This window comes from Rhamphochromis longiceps, linkage group LG16 (genome assembly GCF_057381845.1).
Source record: "Rhamphochromis longiceps isolate RC_006_pf linkage group LG16, R_longiceps_female_GT1.1, whole genome shotgun sequence".
Taxonomy (NCBI): domain Eukaryota; kingdom Metazoa; phylum Chordata; class Actinopteri; order Cichliformes; family Cichlidae; genus Rhamphochromis; species Rhamphochromis longiceps.
In genome coordinates, this window is record NC_140572.1 from 4,053,812 (window position 1) to 4,077,196 (window position 23,385).

The window sequence follows — 23,385 nt, forward strand, 5'->3', positions numbered from 1 at the left end:
CTGATGATTAATGTTGTGTCTTTGCACCTGTAGCGATACATGTTGGAAAATGGAGACTTTAGCCACCAAGACTGACGTGCCTGGAAACTTCCCTGTGAGTACGCCCACAAAGACAGGAAACAGTTTAGCCACCGCGGTTAATCCTCCATCATCATCATCATCCAGTATTTTTCACATCTTTTCTTCTGCTGTTTCCCTTGTTGTCAGTCACGGGGTTTGTGACTGAAATGCGTGTGGTCGACGGGAAGCCTGACGAGTACGGCCTGAATCATTCCATCAACACCGGACGGAGTGAAACCTTTGTTGAAAACAGATTATATGGTAACGTTGCATTTAGCTTCAGTAAACTGTGAAGTTACAGCAGCAGATTTACATCACGTGGCTTCACAGGAAGTAGTCTGGACCTCAGCGCTGAGGTTCAAGCAGCTCTGCTTGCAGACGGCATCCTTCCTGAAAATGTTCTTCATCTTCCTAAAACCAGAACTTTTACATTGGTGCTGAAGTTCTATATAAAAACAGCCTGAAATACAAAGTGATGTTGTGCACTGATTACCTCACACTTCCCATGTTTCCTTCTACAGAGGAGTGTCCGCCTGAGTGTTTTGTCTGATCTGTTGTTGATCGTCTCATTGACACTGCATGCAGATCTGACACCAGGGCTGGACTGGGACAAAAAATGGTCCCGGGCATTTTGACTGGAGACCGGCCCCCCAGGTATTAAAGGAAAAACCATAAAGCCTCTGAATGAAAACAAACGCTGTTGTCACAGTGATGGACGCTGTCTTGTTGGTATACATGCATCAGTCTAATAAACTTAAACCTGCACCATCCTCCCTGTCCTGGTATTCTAAACAGGAAGTAGACTGTTGGTCGAGTTAACCTCCTGAACATCTACAACACACGGTGGAAACCTGACATTAAGACAGAGACTAGAGGTGAGACATGATCATTGCTGATTACTGATGACAGATTTAGATATGTTTTCATAAACCTTTCATTTGCCACATCAATAAACAGCACGGCAGGGCAAAATATGTTTTCTAACATGGCAACCTTTAAAAAGTGAAAGGAGACAGAAAGACAGCTGAGAAAGAATCAAACGGACTTTTTGATGCATTTTACACACAGTACTGGTGCAGAATCTAGAAAATGTGGGAAACACTGGCATCATATGCAGTACTTACTTCTGAAGAAATTATGATGGGACCCTAAAAAATGACTATGTACAATAATGGATTTCTATACATTTTACATCAGATGAAAACGTTTGTTGTAAGATTCAGATAATTATTTATTAAAAGTGAGACATTTTAAATGAGAACAAGAAAGAAAAGTATGTCTTTGTGCCCCCCTCTCCCTGTTAATGCCCTACCTGCCCCCCTGGCAACACTTTGCTAGACCCGCCCCTGCACAGTTACCAGCTGTCAGCTACACAAAAAGGATCCTGGTGTTATTTGTCTCTCAGAAACAGTTCATAACTTCAACTCATTTTGGTTTTGTCATGTTTTGTTCTTTACATTGTCTTTCTTCTATATAATTGTTAAACATTTAATAAATATGTCTACAAAAAGATTTTAAAAATCAGACATTTCACACAGACACCCAAATGATTTCTGACTGATGAAGGGGGCTGAAGGTGCCCTGCTCTTGCCCAGCTTCTGCTGCTCTCTCCCTGCTCACTGTCAGCAGCTGGCAGCCTCGGTCCTGCCTGAGACTCTTCATCTATCAGTGCCAAAGAATATGGGAAATAGCAACGCACAACATGCACATTACAAAACAAGCACATGAATCAGCATTACATTCATTAGTGAAGTGCTGACGTTCGTTCCTAAACTTTGGGCCTTAATTAACATCACTGTGAACTAATGTTTGCTTTGCTTCTTAACCAGTGAAGCAGCGAGGGGCTTTCTGAGGTTCCTGCTCGTAAATGCCCAAAATGAGTCGAGTATTTCTGCAACTACAAACTCTGCTTTCATCAGAGGTGTAAATATTACAGCACTGTGTCAGAGTCACTGAGGCTGGAACACAGAAAAAGGAAGTAGATGTATTTATTTTTAGACTTTATTGCCTGGAACCACTTTAAAAATACGCTTTGGGTCACAATTAACTGCAGAAAACCAGGAATCCACATATGAACATTATCTGTGCAGAGATTTATGCTTCTGAAGGTAAACAGTGAAAACTTGCAGCACTAAATGCACAGATAGCCAGGCGTTTCACATTTTGGGACCATCTGCCAGTTTTCATTTCTTAGGTATTGAAGAGCAGAAATGATTGAATTTTATTTACATGCTTAAAAATGTTTGCTTTTGAATATTATTTGAAGAATTACCCACACACTCAGGCACTGTGGGCCTGTTTCCCTTTGCACAACCGAGTGTTGGAAACGGGCCTTTTCTCTTTAAACTCTGAGGGGCTGTAACTTTGGCTTCTATTGGCAGATTTGCATGATTGACCCTCTTTTTAAAATAGTTTTAGCCAAGAGAATCAAGCTAACATCACTGTTTTTACGTCAGCTCACGTCACACGAGCTGTTTCAAGAAAAGTCCTCCTGTCACACAGCAATGGCTACATGAATCACACCACTCTGCTTAAATAATAATAATAATGTTTAGTGAAGCAGGTGAAGCAAAGGGCTGCTTTTAATAGGCTGGGAGACCCAGGTGTGCTGCTTTAGCTGCTGAGCCTCTCATGCTAGCCTCCATCTATAAGCTGGGATCACAGGAGCACTGCAGTCCTGACTAGATCAAGGATTGTTATTCATGCAGGTGACAAAAGTTTACATTCACAGAGTCATAGGATTGAGCCTGGTTTGAAAAGCAGCTGTTTAATGCAGCTGCTTAGAGTTCACACACAGTAGAAGAATCAGACTTGAGTCACATTTCAAACACTGGAAAAATACTCAGCAAGTAACAATGAAAACAGCACAGACTCAGTATATCCTGTTCAGTCCTGTGTTTGATATGAATGTGCTGTTCAGAGAGGATCTCATGTCCTCTTTTACAAAGCCTTTGTTTCATGATGTTTGTGTATAAATGAATGTAGGTGTGTTTCTAAGTGTGAAGGAGCCCTGGGAGAAAAGACTGAAGCTTGTGCCAAAGAACAAACAGGAAAGAAAGATCAGCATTAATGAAGACGAGCACAGAAGGAGCCCAAGCACGTGTTGCTTTTTCAGATTTCTCTAAAAGTGTGTGTTCATTTGTTCCATCCTTCACAACAAACAACAGCTGACAGACACACATGCACTCTGTGTCACTTCACAGGGGCTGATGAAAGTGGACACAGTAAAGGGAGAGCTGGACCTGCTCTACACATCCTGCACTCTGTTAACAGACTTTATTCTGCAGCATCAACAGATAAAAATATATGAAGATATAGAAACGTTTAACATTGTGACTGTTCACATTAGTGAAGCTGTTACTTTGCTGCCAGGTGGGAAAAGAAGCCTAAAGCTGAGTCTGATTAAACATCTGCTGCACCAGAGAGTTTCATGGCCCTGCTTTATCCTGTGCTTGCTGACCACCTCGTCCTGAAACCTCTTCATCATCCTCACAGTGTGTGAAGAAAGAGGGAAGCAGGTGGAAACCATCTGTGCTGCTGTGTTCACTTGTGTGTGTGCGTCTATGGTCATATCTAATGTGTACCTACAGACAAACACAAACACCTGGCATTGCACAAGAGTCTCTATGGAGCAACCTGCAGATGTCAGAGATGTGATTAGAGGGTAAAGTGGACTAGTGAGAGCATCTATGTTGTTGTTGTCTCCTGGGGGACAGCATCAGCTGCAGAGATGCATCAGGATCAGCAAACTAATCTGCAAGGCTGCAAGTGTCACTGAAGGAGTTTGAGTCAGTGAGGGACTCAAACTCACACAGCTGGTCAAGAAGGCTCAGCAGCTGCTGTATTTCCTGAGGAGGCTGAGGAAATTTGGTATGTTGGCCAAGATCCTCAGCAGGTTCTACAGCTGCACTGTGGAGAGCAGCCTGACCAGCTGCATCACTGCATGGTACGGCAGCACTACTGCAAACCGCAAACGCCTGCAGAGAGTGATAACAACTGTGGAGAAGATCATCAGGACCCCGCTGCCCTCTCTGCAGAGCAGCTACCATCACAGAGTCCAGAGGAGAGACACACCTCTGCCCTCGAGACGAAGGTTCAGAAGTGTGAAATGTAGAACATCCAGACTCAACAACTCCATCTTCCCCACTGCTATCAGACTCCTGAACAGCTGACCGACCTCAAACTGCAGTTTGCACATCAGGTCACTTTGCACACTAAGTTCATTTTGCACATTAAACTCCATGTACATCCATGTACATCGACATCTGCAGACCACACGTGTCTTCAGTTACTTATTTGTACTTATTTGCAGTTATTTATCTTTTTATTTTATTTTTTAAGTTATTTTTTATCCTTATTTTATCTTTTTATTTATTCTTATCTTGTTCTTTTAACCATTATCTAACTTGGCATTGTGCACGGTGTGTTTAGATTCAGTTTAAATTCAGGGACATGGAGCCCCTGTTGATCCTCTACCTAATCACACGAGCCACGGTGTGAGAACGGGTGTGGGTCACAATCAGCCAAGGTTTTGGGTGAACCCATTGTGAGATCTAGCCCCACCCCATCATGTGATTTCCTGTGATCAAATGTCCCAGGATGTGAGTGGGCGTTAAGACGTCCATGTCCCTCTTCAAGCAACTTAAAGAAGTCCAGACGCTTTTCTTTCCAAGCTCCTTCGACAACATCATTCATAGAACAGCTTCCAGCTTCTTTTGCTCGGCTACAGTTTGGATGGATTTGCAGATGCAACAAGACTAAAATGGTTAGGGTCAGGAGGTCAAAGGTCAGAGCTCCTGTGGGTCTGAGGGCGGCCTCACGCTGGAGAAGGATGAAGGAGTCTGACCTGAGCCAGTGTTTGACATGAACACATCAGCACTGCTGTCAGTGAGCCTAACGACAGCCGTTAGCATCATTTCAGTGTTTCAGTCATAAAAACACTTCCTGTCTCTGTGGTGGTTACAGTGACATCATGCAGTTTGTGCTTTGACCTCCAGAGGGCGACAAATCAGCACAGACAGAGAGCTCCATTCAAACTTTGCTGCCATCAGGAATAATTCTTCAAATATAATCATCAGTGTTTGAGCAGTTATGATATCAGGGACAATCTAGACATGTGTGACAATACTGAACATGTCACATGACACACCTCAAACATCATGTGATCCACTCTCAGTCTGCACTTTCATTCATGACTTCAACAGGTTGAAATGAGCTTTGAAGAAACATCAGTTCAGTGCTGAAATATTTAAACGCTGCAGGAAGAACAACAACAAAGTGATGACGGATGTTTGTGCTTCAAACAGGAAAACCAGCAGAAATAAATCACAGCCTGCCAGAGGTTTGGAGTTTCCGAGGTGCACCTGAACGCAGCACAGTGTTCCAATGCTCCTGATTGTCCTCAAACGTCTCTTTGGGTGTTTCCTTCCTGCTCAAAGTTTTCTTTCACTTCCTGAACTTCGTGGAGTGGAGCTTGTTGTTGGTGTGTGAAGAAACTGTAAGTTTGCTTTGTTTCCTCCTTTAACAGTTTGTCTTTAGGAACTTTACTGTTTGTTCAGCTCGTGTTTGATTTCTTCACACAACAAACTGTGTGTGTTTGTATTTCCGGTCTCTCCATTAAAGTCAGTGTGTAATGTTTCCTGGCTAACATCAGCTGTGTGCAGCTTAGTTCAGCACAAATCTGCCGCTCCATAGTTCACGGTAACGGACTCACAGCTGGACCAACGAGGCCGAGTGTGTCCGCCACTCTGAGCTACGTTCGTGTTTGTGTACTTGTAGTTTGTACTTTGAGTTCACTCAGAGCCCACAGAGGACGCAGCGTACGTGATGACGTCACAGCCCTTTACCTCCTTTACTGTCACTGTGATTAATATTTACACACGAGACACCTGCAGAGCTCTGACGCTGAGCTAGCACACAGCATGCTAACGCTAAGCTAACGCTAAGCTAACACTAAGCTAACACTAAGCTAGCCAAGAACCCAGAGTGAGGTTAAAGCTGAGTAAACACTGACCCCAGACCAGCACCGTGATAAAGTGAGCTGCTGCTGCTGAACTTGAACAGGTAACAAAGTGATGAGCAGTCAGGCTGCAGGTTTCTACCTGTTCATGTTTCTACAGTAGAATCACTTTGAAGTGTCTTTGTGCTGTTTCATCTTTGATTTGTGTTCATAAACACTCAGAGAAACATCACGTGACCTCATCAGGATCTGTGTTGGTGTGTGGGGCTGTACCTCAGCTTCATGTTGTTACATGCTCATTTGTTCATTTTAACATCAAAGTAATGTTATGAGGAGTAATGAAGTAACGTACTCCATTACTTTTAATTAAAGTGTTCTGTGTAATATGTGTAATAATGACTGTTTTGAGTAATGACCAACACTGATCACAACAAAGAGGAAATGCCTCCAACATGCACAAACATTTGAGCCACAACATGCAGTTAATGTGCACAAATGTCTTTGATATGCTGCTCAGTGATGGTGGTGACTGTCAGAGCAGAGCTACTGAGAATCAATAAGTAATATCAATGATGGGATCAGAATCACTAAATTCTTCTCATCCCTGTCAGTATCATACATGTGCTGTATAATGTGATAAATGTAGAGGTGCTGGCTGTTCTCTCACTCTGCTGTTTAGCTGTAAAGGACGCCTCCCTGCCTTTGTCTCATTCATGACCTTTAATAGTCTCTTCTAACATGCAGAGATCTGTATGATCTGTTTCATAGAGTCTAACCAGCCTGTACAGGTAACAACAACAGTCACTGCATCACTGACACACAAACGTCATCTCTGTCAATAACAACATTCATACATGGAATAAAAACACATCAGTGGATCATTGCTGGAGCTGATGTTTGTGCTCCTGGTGCAAAGGCTCTCAGTTTCCTCCTTGAAATAACATCAGTGGTGGGTCAGCGACATGCTTTCTTTCCCTCTCAGGTTTAAATATCTGGGACTCTCCACCGTTTGGTTTTAGAGCTGAAGAAGCTTCTCAGATGAAACGTCTTCCAGAAACTTAAAGACGTCTCTTTTCTCTCCAAGCTCCTTAGATCACATGACCTGGATGACTGAACCTACAGACATATTGACCTGGTTTCATGGTCACATGACAGGTCAGAGGTCAGTTCCTCCTGTTAATGTGAACTCACTGAGTGTTTGTGGTTTACCTCTCAGACTGACTGAAGATGATGATGGAGGAAGAGGAGGACAGAGCAGAGTCTGCAGGGTCCAGCTGTCCGTCTGTGAGGAGCGACTGGTCCAAAGATCATAATCCAGCCTTCAGTGGTGAACCTGGAGCAACGAGGTCAGAGAGCTGAACTCACTGAGTAACAGAAATAATTCTGCACTGACATTATAATCAGTGTTGACTCTGGTTGATTGTCTGACTGTGTTTGTGAGCTGAGAGGAAATGAAAATGAGTTTGTAACAAAAATCAGTTTTGTCCAGTTTTCCTGTAAAAAGCTGAACTCTAATCTAAGAGGATGTTACTGACAGGAAACAGCTGCATTATCTGCAGTCTGTGTGATCACAGCTGCTTCAATCATGTTTGTGTCTGCAGAGGTCAGAGGTCACAGTCTGCAGGGTCCAGCTGTCCGTCTGTGAGGAGTGACCGGTCCAAAGGTCGACCCCCAGACTTCAGTGGTGAACCTGGAGCAACGAGGTCAGAGCGCTGTGATGACTCCTTTACATGTTTGTGTTTCCTGGATAAATATGACCTGAAACATCCTCAGATTGTTACAAAGATTCATTAAAAAGAAAACAATGAAAGAGAAAAGATCCAAATGTTCGACTTGGTCATTTGCTGTTTGAGGACAGTGATGCTCATATCTGTGGGGAAAGTGTGACCTGAGTGGGTTCATGTTTGTCTTTAAAGAACAGAGCTGCTCTGATTCTCTTTGTGTCTGATCTGTTAAACAGTCTGAGAGGTCACACAGAGACCCAGCAGCTAAAGCCTGGATCATACTGGCTGCTGTTACTCCATCAGGACAACACTGAACCACAGTGGTGTGGATGTAGTGGATAAATCCCACCATACTGATGCTCAGAGTTAACCACAGGGAACAAAACCAGATGTTACCTTCAGATTGTGACCTTTGGAGTGGACGATGCAGATTTCAATAGAGAATAAATGTTGTTTTTCAGCTGTGAAGAAAGAATCTAATTTTCTGAACTTAAGAATTTATGATGCTGGAAACAACATGGAGACTATAACACAACATTTCCACTGTGTTCATAGAATGAATGTAAAACTGTCAGACATTCATTAAATATGCAAAATGTCTACAGAAGCATCAGAGGGTCAGACGTGAAGCACTCAGTGATTTTGATCAAATGACTCATCAGTTATTGATCTGTACTACACTGATCTACCACGTTAGTAAAGCTGGTGTTCTGGTGGTGGAGGGAGACTCGGATCATGTTCTGGTTTTGGAGCAGTGATCTGCTGATGGTTCAGTTTGATGAGCTTCTTCAAAATCATCCCTGACATCACCACTGAAAGGACGTCCATGAAAACAGACTGAAAATTACTGATATGTTCACAATCTGAGAGTTTAAAACTTGACAGACTTGATTCAGATGAAGTTATTTGAGCAGAAACTCCTGGATCTTTATCCTGTGTTGATCTAATCCTTCATGGTTCCTCCACAGAGTGGAGCAGCAGAGCTCAGAGGTTCCCAGTGGTCAGTCTGCCCAGCAGCATCAAACACAGCTGGACTCCATATTTATGGTCTGTACATGTACAACAACTACTTTAATATTAATAATAATGCATTTATTTATAGGTCCCTTTCAGAACACCAAGGACTCTGTGGACTAAATGACCAAAAGAAACAAACTTTGAAATCAGACGGTGCAAATGTGATCACAGGGAAACGTTTTAAACATCGAGGCTTTAAACAGAAACCAAAGTGAAACAGTTTGTAGTCGAGATCAGTGGGAATGAAGCTGAATAACTGTTTCTTCAATAACTTTGAGCAATAAATGACAAATATGATGGAAATTAGCAGCATTAGCACTTACTAATGATGTTAGTCGACACTCTGCTGTATTGAGACGACCACATTAGGTGGTCCTCAACTGTAATGGAAACCAGTGGATCCAGTCCAGTCGTGGCGACCTGTGGTGAGTCGATCTGAGCAGCTACTAATGGAAACAGGGCCATAGATGTGTTTGTGCTTAATAACAGTGAATCACATGAGTTTTACATTACAGTTAAAATCTCATGTTGTTTGTTAAAGTGTGCAGTTCAGGGTGTGTTACTAAAACACTTTCCAAAGACCCAGCCCCCATAAAAAGCAGCCAATCAGCTTCTAAGAGTTACACACCCACACATATCTATCAGGTTAACTCTGGTCTAAGACACTTGGATTTAGCTTGAAGAATGTTCCTGTACGAGGACTGAAAATGATTTAATAAGCAGCTAATGTCCAAAGAACAACTTTGACACACCTTCATAAAACCTGCAGAGCAAAGAAAAACTAGCTGAAAGTCTGGCTGCTCTTATGAAAAGTACAGAGAAATTATGGGTCGCTCAACACTTGTGCACAATATAAGAGTTGAAATAAATCTAAAGAATAACTCAAAGTCCTACAATCATACTGATAAAGTCATCTACAGCTAACTATCCAAGTGGATTTGTTTAAGACAGCTCCATCTGCTGGTGGCCCTCTGCAGGTGCATGAAAGGGGCGTGTTTATAGTGAAAGTAGTAGAGGAAGTAAACCCCACGGGAAGGAGGAGGACTCTCAGCAGCTTCCAGCTCATATTCAGACATTTGACTTCTCACTGAAAGCAGCAAGTTTGAGTGTCTGTACCTTAGTTAGAAGAGATAACATGTCAGTAGTAATTAGAGTTGATTGAGCAATGCTGTCCTTGTAATGTAGTTTATGATTTTTATGGACAAGTCCAGTTTTTCTGTAGAGCCTCTCAAGTTGGTGACAGCAGCAGTGGAAGTTCACGTGTAAACCAGAGCAGCAAATCAGGTCCAAATGTGTTGTTCACAGTGAGTGGGATCATCATTGGCTGCTATGTTAACCTCCTGCAGCAGGATGTCTTTGGTCAGAGAATGGATAGATCACTAAGTCATTGTTGAGTTTAGGGAGACAGTAGACAGTTGGAGGAGGTTCAGCCAGTTGACACACAGTAGATAAAATAACTGAAGGCAGGAGCAGACACCTGTATGACTTTCCACCTCTCACATAGATTATTTCCCTGGGCAGCGCCACAGGGCTGGTAGATGTAAACAAAGCTGGAGGAGAGGATTGATTCATCTGAGAAAAGTCACAGAGTTGTGTCTTGATGCTCAATCATCCAGGTACGTAAATCCCAAAAAGCTTGATTCTGTTCATCTGGATGTTTTCAGTGGGAGAAACGTTTCATCATCATCAGGTGACTTCTTCAGTCTCAGCTGACTGCAGGTTTTAATCTTATAAACAGGACATTTGTATGACTGAAACCAGCCCACTGAAGGAACAATGGGCTGGGAGGTCAGTTCATTGATCATTGGTACGCATATTGTCAGGACCATTGATCAATGGTTGTTGATCAATGGTCATGAGTCCAGTTCACAGAGAGCTGGGGAATGGCTGCAATCACAGCATTGTAAGATGGTGACAAATGTACCCTTAGGCCCCTCCTCCATTCAGAGATGGTCTTTCCTTTTCACATAAATGGCCTCCTTGACTCCGCCCTCAAACCAGCGTTCACATTTACTCAGGACCTTCTTGATGTGAAGTTCTTCTGCTTCGCTGGCTGCTGTGTCTGTGGGGATGGTGTTTGTTCTGTGTTGTTGTGTCCTGATGACGCCCAGTTTGTGCCCCAGTGGATGATGAGAGTCAAACCTTAAATACTGATCTGTATGTGTAAACAGAGTGAACCTTTAAGACCAGTTGTCTGTACGATCAACTCAGTCACCTGAAACATCTCAAAGTTTCTGGCTTTGATCATCAACCTGTTGGTAGTTCAGCTCTGAACACCAGTGAAATGTTTCTCCCACTGAAATCGCTGCATTCATATGAACAGCATCAACGTTTTGGGATCATGGAGTTGTGGACAAAGTCTCAGTTAATCAGATAAAGTCAAACCTATAATTGGTAAAGAGTTCGTGGATGATATGCCCCTTGATCGTAAAGAAGTGGATGTTGTGTGGACTAAAGTTCAGAGTGGTGGGTCATTCATAAAGTATTCTGTTCCAGCTGCTGGAGGACAACATCATCACTTTTGTGAAGAACGAGCTGAAGAAGATCCAGAAGGCTCTGAATCCAAATAAGCCCCAGTGCTTGGAGTTTCAGAGGGAGGATGATGAGCAGAGGAGAAACAGCAGAGAGGCATTTGTGAAGATCACAGTGGACTTCCTGAGGAGAATGAAGCAGGAGGAGCTGGCTGACCGTCTGCAGAGACGTAAGAGGATTTATCTAAAGATTTAAGCTGCTGGATAAATGAGAGACTTGTGGCACCAGTGTGTTCAGTCATTTCTCAGTGGGTCAGAAATTGTCATCAGCATTTTGTAAAATGTGATTGTTAAAGTTGTATTTTTATTATTATTATTCAGAACTTCCAGCTGCTGTTTGTCATCGTAACCTTAAGTCTAAGCTGAAGAAGAAGTTCCAGTGTGTGTTTGAGGGCATCGCTAAAGCAGGAAACCCAACCCTCCTGAATCAGATCTACACAGAGCTCTACATCACAGAGGGAGGGACTGCAGAGGTCAATGATGAACATGAGGTCAGACAGATTGAAACAGCATCCAGGAAACCAGACAGACCAGAAACAACCATCAGACAAGAAGACATCTTTAAAGCCTCACCTGGAAGAGACGAACCAATCAGAACAGTGCTGACAAAGGGAGTGGCTGGCATTGGGAAAACAGTCTTAACACAGAAATACAGCCTGGACTGGGCTGAAGACAAAGCCAACCAGGACATCCAGTTCATATTTCCATTCACTTTCAGAGAGCTGAATGTGCTGAAAGAGGAAAAGTTCAGCTTGGTGGGACTTGTTCATCACTTCTTTACTGAAACCAACGAAGCAGGAATCTGCAGCTTTGAAGACTTCCAGGTTGTGTTCATCTTTGATGGTCTGGATGAGTGTCGACTTCCTCTGGACTTCCACAAAACTACAATCCTAACTGACCCTAGAAAGTCCACCTCAGTGGATGTGCTGCTGATAAACCTCATCAGGGGGAAACTGCTTCCCTCTGCTCGCCTCTGGATAACCACACGACCTGCAGCAGCCAATCAGATCCCTCCTGACTGTGTCGGCATGGTGACAGAGGTCAGAGGGTTCACTGACCCACAGAAGGAGGAGTACTTCAGGAAGAGATTCAGAGATGAGGAGCAGGCCAGCAGGATCATCTCCCACATCAAGACATCACGAAGCCTCCACATCATGTGTCACATCCCAGTCTTCTGCTGGATCACTGCTACAGTTCTGGAGGATGTGCTGGAAACCAGAGAGGGAGGACAGCTGCCCAACACCCTGACTGAGATGTACATCCACTTCCTGGTGGTTCAGGCCAAAGTGAAGAAGGTCAAGTATGATGGAGGAGCTGAGACAGATCCACACTGGAGTCCAGAGAGCAGGAAGATGATGGAGTCTCTGGGAAAACTGGCTTTTGATCAGCTGCAGAAAGGAAACCTGATCTTCTATGAATCAGACCTGACAGAGTGTGGCATCGATATCAGAGCAGCCTCAGTGTACTCAGGAGTGTTCACACAGATCTTTAAAGAGGAGAGAGGACTGTACCAGGACAAGGTGTTCTGCTTCATCCATCTGAGTGTTCAGGAGTTGCTGGCTGCTCTTCATGTCCATCTGACCTTCAGCAACTCTGGAAAAAATCTGCTGGAACAACAACAAACAACCTCCCAGAAATCTAAATTATTTAACAAACCAAACCTACAATCTCTCCACCAGAGTGCTGTGAACAAGGCCTTACAGAGTCCAAATGGACACCTGGACTTGTTCCTCCGCTTCCTCCTGGGTCTTTCACTGCAGACCAATCAGACTCTCCTACGAGGTCTGCTGACACAGACAGGAAGTAACTCACAGACCAATCAGGAAACAGTCCAGTACATCAAGAAGAAGCTCAGTGAGAATCTGTCTGCAGAAAAAAGCATCAATCTGTTCCACTGTCTGAATGAACTGAATGATTGTTCTCTAGTGGAGGAGATCCAACAGTACATAACATTAGGACTTGTCTCCAATGGCAATCTGTCTCCTGCTCAGTGGTCAGCTCTGGTCTTCATCTTACTGTCATCAGAAGAAGATCTGGATGAGTTTGACCTGCAGAAATACTCTGCTTCAGAGGAGGCTCTTCTGAGGCTGCTGCCAGTGGTCAAAGCCTCCAACAAAGCTCTGTGAGTAAACATGTGATCAGGCTTTTATCTATAACATAAATAGTGTAATGTGTGATGGACCTTTAAAAACTTAAACATATTTATTTACATGATCATCAGCACTAAATACTAGGGGTGCAACGATACACAAAATTCACGGTTCGGTTCGATACTTTGGTGTCACGGTTCGATATTTTTTCGATACAAAAAAAATGTTCATGCCTTTTTAATTTGTCATTTATTAAAATTATAAATATATATTTTAACTCAAAAGTACAGTTTTTAAATTTAACCCTAACCCTTGTGCGTGTTTTTTATTTTGACAGCGAATGCGCACCTGCGGACCACTTATGTGCAGCCCTGGTTATTTAGCTCGTCATATTGCAGCCACAGAAATTATTTTGTCCATGAAACCATAAAGCTGCACTTTCTTTTTGCCTTATAGTCTGATTTGTCATAACTTCTCCTGCTGCTTTTACACACACACTCACATAAGCTCAGCGATTCTCTGCGCGATCAACCTCTCACATGTTTAAGCTGCAGGAGATTTCACTTGTCATGTTTGCATAGTAAGCTAACGATTAATAAGACGATGTCAGAGGAATTGGTGCACAAATTATCATCACTCACAGATCAGTGCTGTCGCTCTCTATACACAGTTCGCACGATTGCAAAGTGAAAGCAAAAAAACAAGCGCAAATTCAAACGCGACTTCAATATGTCACATATTGACAGTGGCTCACCGATGCCAATGACATAATTACCCAGCTACATTTCTGAAAGAATGCAAAAGCATTGACATTTTTCCTACAATAGCCCGACGGGCAGGGAAGAGATAGATTTTGGTAGCCCGACTGAAAAAATCGCTAGCCCCGGGACGTCGGGCTAGCGATATTGCGAGCCCTGTATCTGATTGAGGAATCACTCATATTTGGAAAAGAGAGTTTATTACAGAGAAATGGCTCTTTCCAAAATAAAAGCCATACTATCCGCTTCTTCTGGGCTATATTCTCAGCAGCATAAGGAGAATCATGTGCTAACAGCTGTCTAAATGACTCGGCTAAAGTTAGTAGCATGCTTGTTGTTTTTGTCTTTGCACTAGGATAATGTCGGCGTAAATGTGCAGTCATATTCGTTGTGTTCCCACTAGTGCTTTCAGGTTAATCTCGTTGAAATGACCTTAACGCCACAACACGGCAAATCTCCGTTAACGAGCTACCGCCGATCGCTCCGTGCGTGGGGCTAGACGGCCAACACGTTAACGAGCTAACTGCGCTAACACACTAGTTCACACCAATGTAATTGAGCATTGCATGGCACATCCAACATACTGTTTTACTTTAGTCCATGACTCGCTTACCTTCAGGGTCATACGTCACATGAAAACCAAAATAATTCCAAACGCCAGATCTGAATGAGAGTGGGGGAGGTCCATGTTGCTGAGAGCTTAACTTCTGTCTCGCTAGCTTGCCCTGTGCTCTTCCTCCTGACTATGCTGTCTGTGTGGAGCGCTCAGTGGATCTGCGCTCGACAGTACAGCCTAGGCGGAGTAGTCGAACACAGATTCACTGAGCGCTCAACACAGACAGCATCGTCAGAAGGAAAATTGATAAAATAAATTACAAATGTTGTATTGTTCGATACATATGCGTACCGAACCGAAAGCACTGTATCGAACGGTTCAATATCGATACGAATATCGTTGCACCCCTAATATATACAGTATATTATAGTTAATGTTTGATAGCAGCAGTAAATGTCAGTGTCTTAAACATATCTGGGTGTCAGCTTTTATCAAAGTCATATCCAGAATCATCCTGTAAGTAAACTTTATTCATACAGCAGCTTTCACAGGTCAAAAATCACAAAGTGCTTTACAATAGAAACAGGCAATAAAAACATTAAACAGCAAACACTGAACATCATACAGCCTAAAACTAGTTTAAGGCCACTCTGAATACTAGAGTCTGAATAAATGAGTTAGTGGGACCAGTAACAGCCTCAGATCTCAGATGTGAGAAGAGCTGTAGGATTGTAGAAAGTCAGAAATATAGACTGGGACTAAAAGTAAGGACTAAAACTTTAAATAAAGCCTAAAATGAACTGGTTACCAGTGTGAAGAGATTAAACTGGAGTAATGTCCAGTCTGTTTCATGTGCTGGTTAAAAGCCTCGCAGCATCATTCTGTACTGACTGAAGATGTTCAAAGACTGTGATGGAGCCATAGGTGATCAACTCCCTCATTCCTCCTCTGGTCTTATTGCTCAGCTGAAGAGGAGTTCACTTCTATATGTTACAATCAGCATCACCAGTACAGCTCCAAGGATCTGCAGCTGCTGGCAGATTCAGTCATGCATGCTTGATTGTTTTTCAGTCTCTCAGGTCAGATGAAGTCATATTCTTTATGAATCAGCATAAGAAGTCAATAAAAATTCAAAGCAAATCAAGATGAGCGTTTATTCTTGTTTTAACAAATATATGAGCGAGAGGGACCTTTTTAGTCTAAAGTTATAATCATCTGCCACATTTCTAATCTCTTTACTACGTGGACTTTTAAAATATTTTCTGTTCCCCCAGACTGAGTCTCTGTAACTGGTCAGAGAGTTCATTTAACTTGTCATTTGATAACAGTTTGTTATTAAATTACAGTTTTTCAAATTGTGTTTTTATTTTGTTTTTTAGCCTGAGTGTCCCTGATCTCTCAGACAGAGGCTGTGAAGCTCTGTCCTCAGTTCTCAGCTCCCAGTCTTCTACACTGAGAGAGCTGGACTTAAGTAACAACAACCTGCAGGATCCAGCAGTGGAGTTTCTTTCTGCAGGACTGAGAAGTCCACACTGCAAACTGAATACTCTGAGGTGAGATCAAGTTATGTTGTGCTTTTCATCAATTGACAGAATTAACCAATAAGAATCCACTAAATGGGAAAAAAGTCAGTTAAACTTCTGTAATAGTTTTATGATAATTTAATGAGCAGAGAGTTATTGATCAATATGTCAGCTACTTTGGTGCTAATGCACTGCCCGGCACATGGAGCCCAAATGGCATTTGCAATAGAATACCAGAATTGATTGACCATTGTCAGTTAACAAATGTCAGCGTCATCCATTTGTTGACTCTCAGTAAAGACACAGGATTAATTGCTAAATCTAATAACTCTTTAGTGCACCCTCATTGCAACTTAACAACAGTGTTTGTTTAATGTTTATCTGTCATTTTTCAGACTGAGTCACTGTAAGCTCTCAGAGAGAGGCTATGAAGCTCTGTCCTCAGCTCTCAGCTCCCAGTCTTCTACACTGAGAGAGCTGGCCCTAAGTAACAACAACCTGCAGGATCCAGCAGTGAGGCATCTTTCTGCAGGACTGAGAAGTCCAGACTGCAAACTGAATACTCTGAGGTGAGATCAAGATATGTTGTGCTTTTCATCAATTGACAGAATTAACCAATAAGAATCCACTAAATGGGGAAAAAAGTCAGTTAAACTTCTGTAATAGTTTTATGATAATTTAATGAGCAGAGTTATTGATCAATATGTCAGCTACTTTGGTGCTAATGCACTGCCCGGCACATGGAGCCCAAATGGCATTTGCAATAGAATACCAGAATTGATTGACCATTGTCAGTTAACAAATGTCAGCGTCATCCATTTGTTGACTCTCAGTAAAAAAACAGGATTAATTGCTAAATCTAATAACTCTTTAGTGCACCCTCATTGCAACTTAACAACAGTGTTTGTTTAATGTTTATCTGTCATTTTTCAGACTGAGTCACTGTAAGCTCTCTGAGAGAGGCTGTGAAGCTCTGTCCTCAGCTCTCAGCTCCCAGTCCTCTAGTCTGAGACAGCTGGACCTGAGTAACTCTGACCTGCAGGATTCAGGAGTGAAGCTTCTGTCTGCTGGAGTGAAGAGTCCACACTGTAAAATGGAAACTCTCAGGTCAGGATTTAAAATTTTCCAATGATGATCACGTTAAACCTGATTTCTATTACTGCATAAACAGGAAATTGATTTTTAAAAAAGTCTTAATGTAGAAATTAGTGTCTGGGGTTTTTAGTGATATTTGTTCACTTTCTGTCTTTCATTTGCAATGAAATGTCCCATCTGCTCCTGAGTCCAAAATCTTTATTTTAGCAGTGCTTCATCCACCAAACCTTCTAGTTCGATTCCTGTATTCTGAAGGTTTTTACAGAGCTGTTTGTTCAGATATCAGAATTTGATTTTCAGAAACATTTAGTAATAAAAATATGATCAATTGATTATTTCTGACTGAAAAGATGAAATATACAGGGAGTGCAGAATTATTAGGCAAATGAGTATTTTGTCCACATCATCCTCTTCATGCATGTTGTCTTACTCCAAGCTGTATAGGCTCGAAAGCCTACTACCAATTAAGCATATTAGGTGATGTGAATCTCTGTAATGAGAAGGGGTGTGGTCTAATGACATCAACACCCTATATCAGGTGTGCATAATTGTTAGGCAACGTCCTTTCCTTTGGCAAAATGGGTCAAAAGAAGGACTTGACAGGCTCAGAAAAGTCAAAACTAGTGAGATATCTTGCAGAGGGATGCAGCAGTCTCAAAATTGCAAAGCTTCTGAAGCGTGATCATCGAACAATCAAGCGTTTCATTCAAAATAGTCAACAGGGTCGCAAGAAGCGTGTGGAAAAACCAAGGAGCCAAATAACTGCCCAGGAACTGAGAAAAGTCAAGCGTGCAGCTGCCAAGATGCCACTTGCCACCAGTTTGGCCATATTTCAGAGCTGCAACATCACTGGAGTGCCCAAAAGCACAAGGTGTGCAATACTCAGAGACATGGCCAAGGTAAGAAAGGCTGAAAGACGACCACCACTGAACAAGACACACAAGCTGAAACGTCAAGACTGGGCCAAGAAATATCTCAAGACTGGTTTTTCTAAGGTTTTATGGACTGATGAAATGAGAGTGAGTCTTGATGGGCCAGATGGATGGGCCCGTGGCTGGATTGGTAAAGGGCAGAGAGCTCCAGTCCCACTCAGACGCCAGCAAGGTGGAGGTGGAGTACTGGTTTGGGCTGGTATCATCAAAGATGAGCTTGTGGGGCCTTTTCGGGTTGAGGATGGAGTCAAGCTCAACTCCCAGTCCTACTGCCAGTTTCTGGAAGACACCTTCTTCAAGCAGTGGTACAGGAAGAAGTCTGCATCCTTCAAGAAAAACATGATTTTCATGCAGGACAATGCTCCATCACACGCGTCCAAGTACTCCACAGCGTGGCTGGCAAGAAAGGGTATAAAAGAAGAAAAACTAATGACATGGCCTCCTTGTTCACCTGATCTGAACCCCATTGAGAACCTGTGGTCCATCATCAAATGTGAGATTTACAAGGAGGGAAAACAGTACACCTCTCTGAACAGTGTCTGGGAGGCTGTGGTTGCTGCTGCACGCAATGTTGATGGTGAACAGATCAAAACACTGACAGAATCCATGGATGGCAGGCTTTTGAGTGTCCTTGCAAAGAAAGGTGGCTATATTGGTCGCTGATTTGTTTTTCTTTTGTTTTTGAATGTCAGAAATGTATATTTGTGAATGTGGAGATGTTATATTGGTGTCACTGGTAAAAATAAATCATTGAAATGGGTATATATTTGTTTTTTGTTAAGTTGCCTAATAATTATGCACAGTAATAGTCACCTGCACACACAGATATCCCCCTAAAATAGCTAAAACTAAAAACAAACTAAAAACTACTTCCAAAAACATTCAGCTTTGATATTAATGAGTTTTTTGGGTTCATTGAGAACATGGTTGTTGTTCAATAATAAAATTATTCCTCAGAAATACAACTTGCCTAATAATTCTGCACTCCCTGTGTATTTGGTCAGTGATATGACTCATTGCCTCACTTAAATATAAAATGTAAACAAAAATTCAAAACAATAGATTAATACAAAACAGAGTTTGACTGTCGAGCTTAAAGTGAGCTTGAATGTTATTCACTTCCTGTTTTATTTTGGTAGTTATCATCACCTGGTTTTTACTTTTAATTCCTCCCCCAACATTGTCTACATTAGTTTCAGCTGTAGAAGGTTTTATTGACTGTTTGATTTGTCACTTTTTTTTAACTATAATTGTTGACTTATAAACTATTGCTTAAAATGTATTTTCATTAAAATACCAAATAATTTATTACTTTATCATCTAATTAGATTATAATTCTGTAAATAAGAGTGATAGTGTGGCCTGTGTGGGTTGTCTTCAGGTTCTCTGCTTCCTCCCACAGTCCAAAAACATGCATGCTGGGTTAACTGGAGATGTGTGATTGTGAGCATAAATGTTTGTCTGTCTAGCTCTGTTTCTACCTGGCTACATCACCGTTACTGATGCTGAACCAATAACCTGGTCTGGACCAGGTTATGTTCAGAGTTTTTGTTTAAAATCAGCTGAAGTGCCTCATTTTCACTGATTCTTTCATTTACAGAAAGCTTTAAGTGAGATATAGATTCAGTCATATGTTACTAATATTACTTTTAACCTGAGCAGTGAAAGTCCGCGGTGATCTGAAAATGATGTGCCGGGAGTTGTGCCGTTCTCTGCGGCTTCAGTGACCCTCGAGCTCTCGACTAGCTGGGTAACAGACGTCGCTGAAAACGTCGAAGCACTTTTGCACTTTTGCACTTTTGCAAATATGCGATATCTTCATAAACCGAGCAGATATTTGAAGTTTACACACCCACATTCTCCCCTGAAAATATGTTAAAAGTTTATTTTGTGACCCAGGAAGATTAATAAGAGTAATTTTAAAACTTAGTAGCGGTCACCATTACTGGAAACTGGAGTTTGGCTGGGCCGCACAATGAATTCTGGGATATGGTGGGCCACGAAGGACACACCCGACCCATCCTTCAAATTCGGGGAAAAGGAGGACGCATTTGTCGGCTGCATTCGGAGGAATTTGGACAGCCTTCGGTGCGTCGCTGTGACGTAATCTGTCTACAAATGTGTCCTCAGGAGGACGCAGCCCATGAATTTGTACACACCGAGCCTGCGTGCTGGTAGCAACTTAGCCACAGCTCGGGTGTGGAGGAGAAGCTGAAAAAGAAGGTTTTCTGGTTTGTAAGGAGGAAAAAACTGAGAGGACTAAGTGAAAGAGAGGCTGGAGAGTAACACAGAGCAGCAATGAATGCTGCTCACACAGTTTAGACAGTTTAGCATCAAATGTTCGAGTGAGTTAGCTCCCAGCTAACTAGCAGAGCAGCAAACTAGCAGAGCAGCTAACTAGCAAACCAGCTAACTGCACCCACAAGCTGCGACTGCGTCTTTCTAACAAGAGCATCAGACACTCAGACTGGTTTTCTTTGTGGATGATGATGTGTTCTCACACTGATCCTTCATGATGATGCTGCCATCCACCCACTGCTCCTGGTGTTGCCAATTCCTCAGTAAGGAAAATCGCTATTGGCTGTCCTAAAAGTCGCTGGAAGTCGCTAAATGATGTCATCGCCTAATTTGGATAAATGGTCATGCTAATGTAATTGTAACGTACGTTGTAGGAGAGAAAAATAACATCGTGGAAGAGACATAGCGTGAGTAAAAAACGTCCTGGAATGCATTTAAATAAATAAATCATAGTTCTGTCTGTAACTATTACAACACTCTCACCACATTTGTTAACAATTCTCTCAACAAATGTGTTTCTCCTCGTTCTTTGTTATCCAGCTGCGACTTTAGGTATAAATGTGTCATAAACAGGATAAAGCAGTGCAGGTTCAATGTAATCAAACCTCAGACTGAGTTCAAAATCATCACCTGTCCCTGATACCACGTCAGCACCAGAACCATGATGTGTTTACTCACATTTAAAAAGGTGGAGGGCAGTGTGAATGGACTGTTGTCATTGGTCTGAATGTGCCTCTATAAACATGTGCTCTTCATTATTGATGTTTTCCTAATGAACAGAAAATGAGACTTAACAAAATCCTTCTGACTGTTGTTGGAGCAGGTTGGGTCCTGGGTTTGAGTCCCCCGCTGAACCACAGGGGCTTCTAGCTTTGTTTCACAGTGTATAGAACAACAAATAAAACCAAATCACAAAAAAACACATCAGACTTTGAGGGTTGAACCAAGGATGAGGAAGCAGACTCGGCCCCAAACATCTGGATATATGGATGGTTACCAGAGCAACCACAGCAGTGTGCTCTCAGTATATTTAGTTGTATAAAGGTGTTTGTGGTGTGTTGCAGCTGAAGCAGCCTCATGTATGTTGACACAGGGAGAAAATAGTGTGAGGACACTGTTCACAGCAGTCACAGCTCGCTGCCTTCAACAGTCTCTTCCTTCCTTGTTTGGATGTCACTGATATCATCTTCTGCTCTCACACTGACCACCTGTTGAAGCTAACATGCTAACATGGAAGCAGCAGGTATGCCACCTGTGGCAGCTGAGGTCACGTGACCTGAGTGTTTGAACCACACGTTGGAGCAGCGTTTCCAAACATCTGCACTTCAGAAGCTCCAAAGTGTGGAAATGTCACTGTGGAGCGTCTCATCACTATCTAAGAGATTTTCTTGCCTCTGCAAAGCGAAGCTTGCAAACAGCACCATAGTTTGTCAATCCCAACCAATCAGAGCGCTCCTTATGTCACGTCACATGACTCGTGTGTTTTCCTCTTTGATTAGCACCCAAAGAACTAAAGAAAGGCTAAAAGGACGTTCAGCCAATCAAATCCCTCCTAGCAACAGGAAGTCTAGAGAGGAAATGGAGCAGAGAAGGAGAATCACCAGTTTAAATGTCTGAGTTTTAAACTGGTGACCCTCTAAAGAGGCTTTTATTCACTCTTTCTGTTTTCTTTACAGCTTTTTTCACCATTTAAACTGTTTAATATCAGATTTAGAAATAACTTTTGGACAGTTTTTCTACATTTGCACTAAAATGTGACATAAATAATGACTTTCTGACTTTACGTTGGACTAATCTAACGACTCAGCCTGGCTATGTTGGACTGGGTGTGGCAGCAGCTCCCAGTTTGAGTTCAGGAGACAGACGCCCTCTCTACTTTGAAGATCAGCTTCAAACTTTCCTTTTTGATAAAGCTTATAGTTCGAGCTGGATCAGGTGACCCTGAACCATCCCTTAGTTATGCTGCTATAGGCTCAGGCTGTTGGTGGACTTCCCATGATGCTCTGCTTTCTTCTCCCCTCTTTTCACTCCTGATGCTTTTATATGTCACTACTGCATGTCCTTAACTTTTGTCTCTCTGTTTTGTTCCTGTCTCTCTGAGCTCATCTCTTCTCTTTCCCCTCACCCTGCAACCAGTCATGGTAGATGCTCCTCCTGGAGCCTGTTTTCACTGGGAGGATCTTTGTGTCAAAGGGAGTTCTTCTTCCCACCATCACCAAGTGCTGCTCACAGTGGATTGTGTCGCGAAATCTATCAATGTAGAGCAGTGAGACAAACCACGGAGGCCCCAGAGAAGTGCAATCAAACGATGAGTTTATTAACACACAGGAGAAAACATCAGCCTATGACTTCTGACAAAAATACATGTTGTGGACACTTACAAAGCAGTGGGGTATACGCCCCCCCCCCCCCCCCCCCCCCCCCCCTGGCGTCAATAAAAATAGTCAGAGTAAAATAGGTTCCAGACATTAGTCACAGTTAATGGTACATCTTGTACATGTTTAATGGCTATAAACAGACACAGAACTTCTCTTTTCTGTAACAGCTTCCATACAAGGTAATAAACTTCAAGCCCTCAGGGTCTCTAGGGCTAATTATTGACTCTGGTCATCTGTTGCCAAGTAGAGTAAAATATAGTGAGACACCAAATGAGTTAAGGCCTCAGGCCTGACACATTCCTAGATTATATGTGTTATATGTATTGTAAGCATCCATGCAATCATCCTGTTCTAGTTTCCCTCAGCATGGATCACCTGGACAGTCACGCCAGTGAAGCTTAAGACCCTTAATGAACCGAACATCAACTCGACATAAGCACAAATATGCAATGTGTATGAAATAC

At 42.5% G+C, this 23,385-nt stretch overlaps 1 protein-coding gene and 1 long non-coding RNA gene across 2 annotated transcripts in view; both read left to right on the forward strand.

Annotated features, from left to right (window-relative positions):
• The first annotated feature begins 218 nt into the window (after positions 1-218).
• LOC146650415 (uncharacterized) lies at positions 219-3,502 on the forward strand. The gene is made up of 3 exons (XR_014908014.1): positions 219-321; positions 582-935; positions 3,264-3,502. It is a non-coding gene; the product is annotated as an uncharacterized LOC146650415 (long non-coding RNA).
• Positions 3,503-5,153: 1,651 nt separating this feature from the next.
• The window catches only part of LOC146650416 (uncharacterized), a 22,988-nt gene continuing 4,756 nt past the window's right edge, over positions 5,154-23,385 (forward strand). The window contains exons 1-9 of the mRNA XM_085385509.1: positions 5,154-5,557; positions 7,236-7,365; positions 7,621-7,722; positions 8,712-8,790; positions 11,257-11,461; positions 11,613-13,413; positions 16,075-16,248; positions 16,614-16,787; positions 17,152-17,325. Of these exons, the coding sequence (XP_085241635.1) occupies positions 7,247-7,365; positions 7,621-7,722; positions 8,712-8,790; positions 11,257-11,461; positions 11,613-13,413; positions 16,075-16,248; positions 16,614-16,787; positions 17,152-17,325 (2,828 nt within the window). The 5' untranslated portion in view covers positions 5,154-5,557; positions 7,236-7,246. The remainder of the gene's footprint in view (positions 5,558-7,235; positions 7,366-7,620; positions 7,723-8,711; positions 8,791-11,256; positions 11,462-11,612; positions 13,414-16,074; positions 16,249-16,613; positions 16,788-17,151; positions 17,326-23,385) is intronic.